Consider the following 10,491-nt stretch of genomic DNA (forward strand, 5'->3'; position numbering starts at 1 on the left):
ACTGACTGCTCTACTACTTTGTCAAGTTGTGCTCACTGAGAACAGAAGCAAAGGCTATTCTGAATCACTTTACCAGTCTTCCAGCCAACTGATGATTGTAGGTACATTCTTCTCATAAAGAACATTAAACACTCACCCAGGTGTTTTACAAAGTTACCCAAGGATCTTGCTCAAGGTCACTGAACCAACATGTTTGTGATGTATGTTCCCAAAGCTTTTACTAGTTCTATGATCTGGACAAAATACCAACTCTTTATGACTTAATCAATAGTTTCATGAAATTCAATAATAATAACAGGAAACAAGCTTTCATTTACTGAGGGGATTTTTAAAAATGTGCTTGGCATTGTGCTAAACTTTTACAGGCATCATCACTTTTAATCCTGCCTATAAACCCATGAAATAGTGATTATAATTTCCATTTCACAAAGGAAGAAACTGAAGCTTAGTAGCCCAAGTTCACACTGTTATAAAGTGAACTTGTGTTTCAAACTGAAGTTTGTCTAACTTCATAAGTGCCAAGATAAATATGGATAGGCTAATAACAATAAATCAGAACCAGGCACAGTTTTTAAAACATGCAATGATGCATATATGTAGTTAACTTTTAAAATATTCTATATGAGAATATGGTATATTAGATTCCATTTCTGGTCCATACTACTCATTTTGCTTTGCTGGGCTCTCACATCTCTCAAATTGTCACGTTTCCTTATTTTGTTTGGTGGATTTTTCCTCCTTAAAAAAAAAAGGGTACTCACGCTTTTCTGTAACCTCTGTGAGTCAATTCAACCTCAAATCATAGTCTCCTTCTCTGCAAGAAGCGTGAGAGCCACTCCAATGTTTTGCATCATCTCACACGCACAGGGATGACGGATATAATTCTCCCAAAGAAGCAGAACAATGGGCAGCATCTGGCAGAACAACTTCTATAGACCTGGTCTGATGCTGTCTTGAAAATCATCCTCCAACTGCCCCTAAGCAATCATTCCCCCACCTGTACCAGGGCTATCTCACTGACTAGCTACCTTTAATGCCATAATAGCTGCTATCAACTTTCAGCACAGATGTAATTACTGCCGCTAATATTTTGTAAGACCAACAAGGTATAATTTTTACTTCAGGACAACTGAATGTTAATTAAAAAGTAGAGGGCCCACAAAGACATCTCTCCCCTGTTCTTTGGTAGCCCCACATCAAATTATTATCAAATGTCTCGTCTTTATAATAATTTAGTAATTAGAAAAGGTGATTGGACTAAATAGCAAAGATTTTTTTTTTAACTAACAAAAGGCAAATCAGAACAGTTAATAAGTCTTTCCCCCCAGCTACCCAGCATTCAAAGCTGCAACTGTGGCCACATTATAATTTTAGATCCCCAAACAGTGATGATTTGATGCCTAATTTTCAACACATGTTTTATTAATCCAGTCTTCTTGTGCTTCATTTAAAATATTGGAAGCTGTAAAAAGATCAACGTGCTACTCCCTTGCCAGGAAAAAGGGGGCGGGGGGGGGGGAATAAGGGAGGTGGGGAAAGAAAGAAAGAAAGAAATGAAAAAGCTAACAAACACGAAAAAAGTCCGAGCAACTGGAATCTCCGTTTTGAGGAAACACATGGGAACGAAGCATCCGCCTGGACTCTGTTACCAGCGGTCACGTGCGACCCTTCCCCTCGCTGCTGAACCCTGGATGTCGCCGGCTGCGGCAGGAGGCCGTGCGTGCAGGCCAGTGTGTGCGGCAGGGCCCTGCTGGGACGGGGCGGGAAGGGGCTTCCAGGAAGCCCCAGCTCCGCTGACTTGGCGGCCGAGATCCTGGCCTCCGCCGCCCGGGCCGCACGTAGCGCAGCGTGACTCAGCGCTGACTCACCGCCCTGCAGCTGGTGGCTTCCCCGCCAGCGCCCGCGGAGCGCTCCGCCCGGCCGCGCAGACCCCTGCTGCCTGCTCCCTTCCCGCAGGCGGGCTGTCCCGCTGCTTTGAACAGAGCGGGGCAGATTTTACAGCTTTTGAATTCTGACCAAGCAGGGAACGGACTGGCGTTGTTTTCTTTGACTTTAAGAGCTAAACAGTCCACGAATCAAATTCTTTCCGTAAAGGCTTATTGGAACAAATCCCTAACATCTCCTTCCACAATGACTTAGAGAGGACCTACACTCGGATGTTGCTTCTGTCCTACCAAGCTCAGGTCCTACTGTTGTCTCCCATTTTGTCAGGTTATCTTTTCAGTATGTTTGATGGCCATGCTTGGCACAGACCCACTATTGCGGCGATGCAAATCAGGTTGGAACTGGGCATCATGCGTGGGCCTTGAGTGACTGTAAAAAGCAGGGAACACTTCATAAAGATGTTCTTATCTGCCATCTCGGTTGCTGATAGATGCCAGGCTCATTTTCACTACCTTTGAAAGGCCCTTTAGATGGCTAAAAGCTGGATTCTGGAGTCATGCTCATTTCTTCTTGTCCAGGGTTCAACATGGAGAGCAGCAGGCAGTATTTCTGCATCAACCGCCATGGGCCGCGGCATGGAAAGTGCTGGGGATACTTGGCAAAAATGCACTGGGAACTACGGAATCCGAATGTCCTGGGGTGGGGCCTGGAAACTGATCTTATTAAGCAGCCCATCGGGGATTCCTGTGGACACGTAGGTTTGAAAACTACTGGCTAGGATGAGTGTGTGAGACATTATTCTGTGAAGACTCTTGACGAAATCTTTTCAATGGAGAACACTGTTCTAAAACTGATTTTGAAGTTCTGATATCAGACAATCATATTTCTAAAACTGGTTTATATATAGTATTGTGTTTGCTTTATTGGTATATTAATATAGATTTTTTCCTTTTAATTAGAAATTTCGGTATACAATTAAATGAGGTACCTGTAAACTTTTTTTTTTTTTATAAAATGTTTTTATTGATTTTAGAGGAAGGGGCATAGAGAGAAACATCAATCAGCTGCCTCTTGCCTGCCCCCTACTGGGGATTGAGCCCACAACCTGGGCATGTGCCCTGACTGGGAATGGAACCAGCAACCTCTCCGAGTACGGGATGATGCGCAACTAACTGAGCCATGCCAGTCAGGGCCAAGGTGCCCAATTTTCTCAGCGAACCTGTTTCAGGCAAGGGCACTGAGGGCCAGGGAAGAGAAGCCCCGAGGCTGCTCTCCTGTGCCCAGAAGTCTCGCAGGAACTAGTGCTGGAAGCTGACTCAGGTGGTGAACAAAAGGAACCCTAGGAATCCGAAAAAAGTCCAAACCCAAAGGCCTGTTTTTCTGAGAAAAGTTCCTTTGCCATCTACAGGGAGACACCCTGCAGACAGTTACTCTTTGTAGGGAAACAGTCTGTCCCTATCGCCCTCTCGTCTTCATCACAGCAAAACAAACAGCTGCTCTCCCAAGAGGGGCGGCGCCAGTCCAGTGTGGTCAAGATGACACCTGGCACGGCCGGGAGGCCCTCAGTCCCACGTGCCCGTCAGCAGTCGTCATCTTCCTCTGATTCTTCTGCTGACTCGGACGCGCTCTCTGGCAAGTCATCTCCCATCTGTTGGAACCTTCCGGACTGTGCATCCCACATGTATTTGATGGTCACCTTGAATTCAGCCATCTCATACCCGAAAAGCTTCAGGACGCGGGCCTGCTCTGGGGTCCACACATCGCCCTCCTTGCACACCTCATAGTCGGACAGCAGGGTCACTACACCCTTCCTGAGGGCGGTGGGCAGGCCGAGCTGCCTCAGCTGTGGCTCCATGGAGTGCGGGAACTGCTCCAGGGGCCCCGGGTCCAGGTTCACGGTGAACGTTGCTTTGTTTCCAGCTCGGGCATAGTCCATTTCCGCAAATTTCGTGAACCATTCATTCACTTCCTCCTTAGTGCGATTGGTGAAAAGGAGACCAACTTCACCCCTCAACTTCTTGCTGACCTGATGTAGGTTGTCTTTGTACTCATCGGCTGGGCTTCGACCTAAGGCCACCATCATCACTTCGTTTTTGCCAAAGAACATCCGGCTGTGCTTCCAGGCGTTCTGAATGTCCTTCAATTTGCTGTTCCTCATGTTGGCCACGGAGAAGATGAACAGGTACTTGTACGTGTCCACACATTTCCGAAGCTCTTCTATCAGGTTCTGTTTCAGTTCCAAGCCTTTCTTTGCAGTTTTGGTTAAGGAAACTTTCTTGTCGCGCTTGGACTTGGGCATCTCTCCACAGGCACGTGCAGCGGAAGGCCACCTGTAAACTTTTTAATTTCAGACTAATATTGCCCAAACCTGACTTGGCATTGGAATTACCCACAGAACCTTAAAACACTCCTGACCCAGACCCCAAACCTAAAGAAACATTTCTTTGAAGGTGAAGCCCCTAAATAGGCAGTGAAAAGCTCTGAATGTTAGTATCTGGACCAGGGGTGGGCAAACTTTTTGACTCGAGGGCCACAATGGGTTCTTAAACTGGACCGGAGGGTCGGAACAAAAGCATGGATGGAGTGTTTGTGTGAACTAATATAAATTCAAAGTAAACATCATTACATAAAAGGGTACGGTCTTTTTTTTTTTTTTAGTTTTATTCATTTCAAACGGGCCGGATCCGGCCCGCGGGCCATAGTTTGCCCACGGCTGATCTGGACCTTTGCAAATGGCCACTATTCCCAAGTACAATAGAAACTTTATTAATTCCAGGGTAGTTGGCCTGTATTGTTCTGTTATGGTGATTACTCATCTCTCAGTTTGCACTGTTTCCTTTATTGTTATTTTTTGGTTGTTGTTGTTTTAAAATATATTTTTATTATTGATTTCAAAGAGGAAAGGAGAGGGAGAGAGAGAGGGAACCATCAATCAGCTGCCTCCTGCACACCCCACACTGGGGATCGAGCCTGCAACCTGGGCATGTGCCCTGATGGGGAATTGAACTGTGACCTCCTGATTCACAAGTCGACATTCAACCACTGAGCCACGCTGGCTGAGCTAGATTTTTATTTTTCATTTTATTATAATTTATTGTTAATTATTTTTTTATGGGGCCAAGAATTAGCCCCAGTTGGTTTCTATTGCTTATAACAAAAGGAATGCAACTGCTACAAAAATATTGATGGGGAGAACACACATTGCCTGCAATCACCCCAATAAGACAACCTGAAATAATAGTCTGCATTCATGATAAGTAAAATATGTACTTTTGAAACATAACAAAGATCTTTTCAGTTTGTTTCTATTGTTTTTACCAGATATCATTATTGCCTGTATTTCAAGCTGAATCAATCTTCCCTTCTGAACCACCCAAATTGCCAGGGGGTGCAAAATAGAGAAGTCACTCTTGTTATGCTACTTGTAAGCACCAGTAATCTTTTAAAAAAATAAATATATATATATATTATTGATTTTTTTACAGAAAGGAAGGGAGAGGGATAGAGAGTTAGAAAAATCAATGAGAGAGAAACATCCATCAGCTGCCTCCTGTACACCCCCCACTGGGGATGTGCCTGCAACCAAGGTACATGCCCTTGACCGGAATCGAACCTGGGACCCTTTCCAGTGGTTCTCAACCTTCCTAATGCCGTGGCCCTTTAATACAGTTCCTCATGTTGTGGTGACCCCCAACCATAAAATTTTCGTTGCTACTTCATAACTGTAATTTTGCTACTGTTATGAATCATAATGTAAATATCTGATATGCAGGATGTATTTTCATTGTTCGCGAACCTCTGCTTAGTCCATGGGCCGACGCTCTATCCACTGAGCAAAACCAGTCAGGGCAGTAATCTTCTTTATGTTGCCTCCAAGTCCTCATTTGGATTGTCATGATATTTGCAATATTAGGGAGATTAAAGAAAAGTACTCCAAAGTTTCTAAGGAGAGCTATTTTTCCAGAGGGCTAATTGAAACAGAGTCCCTTTTATGCCAGGCTAACTGTGATCTTTTCTCTGCAAGCAAACAATAGTCTAAAGCTGTCATGGTAGCCAACAGTAAATGTTTTCCATTTGAGTTCTACTGATGAAATTTAATTTGATCCAAGTATACTAGCTTCTCAAAACCCTTACTCTTTCCTCTCTCCAGTCTCCTTCCTTTCATATGCTTGTGCCAATGGTTGCATGGTGGATATGGTTTCACCGATTGGCTGGAGTAGGGAGCATACAGGGAGAGTAAGGCCCCTCAATAGCTGTTTTGAAATTATAGTGAATCATGAATATCATGGTGAACATATTGTACCTAAATATAATTGTTCAATAGTTTTTTAAATCAAGATTAAGAAGTGGCATTTATATACTGCATATTATGTTTCTGGAACTATATTATCCTTGTTTCATATTTATGATAGGTGAGGATTCTATCACCTATGATGTTAAGTAAAATATTTAAGCCTGAAAAGATTTTTAAATCAATAGCAGACAATATGAATGCACTAGTCCACCTATATCTATCTTTTGCTTTCTGTAGTTTCAGTTACCCACCATCAATCATGGTCCAGAAATATTAAATGGAATATTCAACCAATAAACAATTCATAAGTTTTAAGTTGCACACTTCTGAGTAGCATGATGAAATCTTGCCTTGAACATGACTCATCCCTTTGGCGTATACGCTACCCACTGCTTAGTCACTTGGTAGCCATATCCATTATCAGGTGGACTGTTGCCGGCTCACTGTGCATGTGTTCAAGTAACCCTTACTAGTATACTAACCTAACGCTATGTCACAATGCCTACGTTATTCACCTCCCTCCACCTTATCACACAGGCAGTTGTAACATCTCACATCATCACAAGAAGGGTGAGTACCATACAATATCATATTTTGAGACTGCATTCATGTAACTTTTATTATAGTATATTGTTATAACTGTTCTATCTTAGTACTAGCTATTGCTAATCTCTTACTGTGCCTAATTTATAAATTAAACTTTATGGTAGGTATATATGTATAGGAAAATAGAAAATAGATGTAGGGTTCAATATTATCTGCAGTTGCAGGCTTCCAGTGTGGGTTATGGAATGTAGCCCAGCAGATAAGGGGGGACTATTGTATTTTACTTGTTCGGGGGGAATATATGCTGCCCATCTTTCTCTTCACTTCTCTTTTTTTTTGTTTGTATTAAATCTGTCATCTATATGTTTCTTTTTGCCTATTGGGATTGATAACATTTACATATCTAACTATTCTGGGGTTTGTCTACAAGTTTGACACTGAAATAGAAAATTCTTAAACAATATATACATTATTTAGACTATATAGATAATAGAGAAAGTGGTACAGTATGATTATGATTACATTTCCTTTTCTATTATTGTTTTTTTCTAAAGTTTATAATCCTCTCTGTCTCCAATATTTTTTTCCAAAATTGTCAAATATACTACTTGGTCATTGGAAACTTCATTTGCTAGGATACCTCCTGCTTCTGGTATTCCTTTAGCCTCTGAATTGATTGCTCTATAGGCCTCTTGCACAGCTATCACTCTGAGACTCCTGTGCATTGCATTAATAAGTTAGAGCCACTGTTTTTTAGATCCCATATCTTTGTTCCTTAACTTATTTCCTCCACTCTCAAGTATCTTTTAAAAAGAAAGTACCTGGGAAATAAACATACTAGCTCCTGCGTACCTGAAAATATTTTTATTCTACCTTTAAAGTTAATTGGTATTTAAGATGAGTATATAATTCTTGATTGGAAATATTTTTTTTTCAAATAACTTGAAAGCACTGTTTCATTATTTTTTTTTGTTTCATTTTATTTTAATAGTATTGCAGATGAAAAAGCAGATCAAAGCCTGGATTTCAATCTTTTATTTTATCCTCTCCAACCTTTGAATTTCTTCTCTTTATTCCAAGCTTTCTGTAATTTTATGGTGTTGTTTCTAGTTGTAGGCATTTAAAACATTTATTCTACTTATAACTTAGCAGAAAATTTCAATTTGAGGACTCATGGCTCTCTTTAAATGTTTTCTTTCTCCATTTTCTCTGAACTTTTTCTGTAACTGCTATTAATTAAATCTTGAATCTCTAGGTAAATTCTAAGTTTCTTTTTAAAAAAATAATATTTTATTTATTGATTACAGTTGATGTACAAAATTATATTAGTTTCAGGTATATAACCAGTGATTAGACATTTATATAACTTATGAACCCTGATAAATTTAGTACCCATCTGACACCATACATAGTTATTACAATATTTTTAAAAATATATTTTATTGATTTCAGAGAGGAAGGGAGAGGGAGAGAGAGATAGAAACATCAATGATGAGAGAAAATCATTGATTGGCTGCCTCCTGCATGCCCCCGACTGGGGATCGAGCCCGCAACCCAGGCATGTGCGCTTGGCCGGAATCAAACCTGGGACCCTTCAGTCTCCAAGCCAACGCTTTATCCATTGAGCCAAACCAGCTAGGGCATACAATATTATTAATTATATTCCCCACGCTGTACTTTACATCACCATGACTATTCTGCAACTACCAATTTGTACTTCTTACTTCCTTCACCTTTTCACTCATCCATGACCACTGTGGAGGATCTGCTGTGCCAGGACCACCCCCATAGAGCAGTACTCGCTTCAGCAGGACTCTGGTTGGTGCCTGCTGAGTCCACCCCTTGAATGTGTCACTTGTAGAGGTGATTGGATTTTGCTTCAATGTGTTCTGAAGCTGTCCACCATGTTCTGGGGCCTCCCAGGAGGTGCAAGCCAAGAACAACTGCTGCCTGTACACTGCTCGGGACCACCCAGCATGAGCTATAGAATGATATGCAGATGGCTGCTACTTGTGCTGGGCTTGGAGATACCCAGGAGAGGTCAAGCTGCAAACTGAGGTCAGTTGCCTATGGAGCTGGGCCTGGGGCTAATTAGCAGGAATACATGGAACACTGAGGCCAGATGCTGCTTGTTTGGGGTTAGTGAACCTTTGAGAGATTTTAGGAAAGTCCGAAGCATGAGCCAAGACAGGCCATTTGTCTTGGAAATGGCTTGGGTGGAACCCCATGTTGGGTAGGGTGGGTTCTCAGGGAATCACCGAGGCAGGGCAAACACTGTTGGCCAGGTTGATGGAGACTCAGATACGGTGCTTGCCTGCTGGCTCTGTTGGGGAGGGCTCAGCAAAGAAACAATGGCCTCTGTCACCACTTCGGTCTGAAAGAAAGCTGCCCCTCCAGCCCTTGTCCTGCAGCCCAGTTCTTCCCCATATGTTCCTGGTGCTTTTCAAGCGACTGCCCCAGTGCTAGAGCTCAGAGTGAGTGAGTCTCAGTAAGTTCATGCCTGAGCCCTTTAAGAGGAATGCTCAGGACTCTAGAAGGCTTCTGTCTCACTCAACCACAAGCTCTATCATTTTTCACAGCCAGAAATTATGGGGACTTTTCTTGGCACTGGAACCTGGTGTGGAGTCCTGATGTGGTGCTGGGACTCCTCACTCCTTTGGGGGGTGGGGGGGTAACTCCTCAACCAAGATATCCCTCCTGATTTTTAATCACCACAAATAGGCATGGAACTAGGTTGTTTTCATTTTTAACCCTCCTACCAGTCTTGATGTGACTTCTTTTTTATATGTTTAGTTAGAGGACTTCTATTTAGCTAGACTTCAGGCAGTTCTGAATGATGGTTGTACTGTAGTTTAAATATTTTATTTTATTAAATTTATTGATTTGAGAGAAAAAGAGTGAGAGCGAGAGCGAGAGCGAGAGAGAGAGAGAGAGAGAGAGAGAAACATTGGTTTGTTGTTCCACATATTTATGAATTGGTTGATTCTTATATGTGCCCTGACCTGGGATTGAACACCCAACCTTGGCATATCAGGCAGATGCTCTAACCAACTGAGCTACCCAGCCAGTGCAGTTTAGTTTAATTTTGATGTGGTTGTGGAAGTATGCAAGTACTACATTTATCTACTCCACCTTCTTGATTGGAAGCCCCAACTCTAAGTTTCTTCTATCTTTTCGTGTGGCTTATTTTTTTCTTTTTTAAAAAATATGCTTTTATTGAGGGACTGTGGGAGGGCTCCAGGGCATGTCTGGCCCTTCTCATTCAGTCCAGATCGGCCAGACCCCAGCAGCAAGCTAACCTACCGGTCGGAGCGTCTGCCCCCTGCTGGTCAGTGCACATCATAGCAAGCAGTTGAGCAGCCTTAGCATATTATTATCATATTACACTTTGATTGGTTGAATGGACGGCCAGACACTTAGCATATTACACTTTTATTATATAGGACTAGTGGCCCAGTGCATGAATTTGTGCACATTGAAAGGAAATGAATTAGAAGAAATATTTTAATATCGCTATTTGCCCTTTCTCTATAATAGAAGTGTCAACCAAATTCACAATCGACAATGACAGATTGAAACACACGTGTGTAATTAGCGCCAGTGAGAGACTTATATTTGTCGTGCATGCGCGAGTCAACTTAGCCTTTTATAGATATAGAATAAACTTGCTTAATTAGACCTGCTTTCTAATGTAGCTAAACTTTTTCCAGCCCAGTAAAGCACCCCAATTTCTCTTTCCTTTTTCAGGTAATTGTCAGCAACACAGC

The 10,491-nt window shown here is 42.2% G+C and overlaps 1 protein-coding gene across 1 annotated transcript; it reads right to left on the reverse strand.

The window, feature by feature from the left end:
- Positions 1 to 3,259: 3,259 nt before the first annotated feature.
- LOC102434227 (mRNA turnover protein 4 homolog) lies at positions 3,260 to 4,206 on the reverse strand. The gene has a single exon (XM_006081219.3). The coding sequence runs from the start codon at positions 4,181 to 4,183 to the stop codon at positions 3,464 to 3,466; it is 720 nt and encodes a 239-aa protein (XP_006081281.1). The 5' UTR covers positions 4,184 to 4,206; the 3' UTR covers positions 3,260 to 3,463.
- Between the last annotated feature and the right edge of the window lie 6,285 nt (positions 4,207 to 10,491).

The sequence above is a fragment of the Myotis lucifugus genome, unplaced genomic scaffold (genome assembly GCF_000147115.1).
Source record: "Myotis lucifugus unplaced genomic scaffold, Myoluc2.0 scaffold_0, whole genome shotgun sequence".
In the NCBI taxonomy this organism is placed as follows: Eukaryota; Metazoa; Chordata; class Mammalia; order Chiroptera; family Vespertilionidae; genus Myotis; species Myotis lucifugus.

Excerpts from the sequence above, each read along its gene's own strand:
- LOC102434227 (XM_006081219.3), bottom strand. The coding sequence starts at position 4,183 with ATGCCCAAGTCCAAGCGCGACAAGAAAGTTTCCTTAACCAAAACTGCA.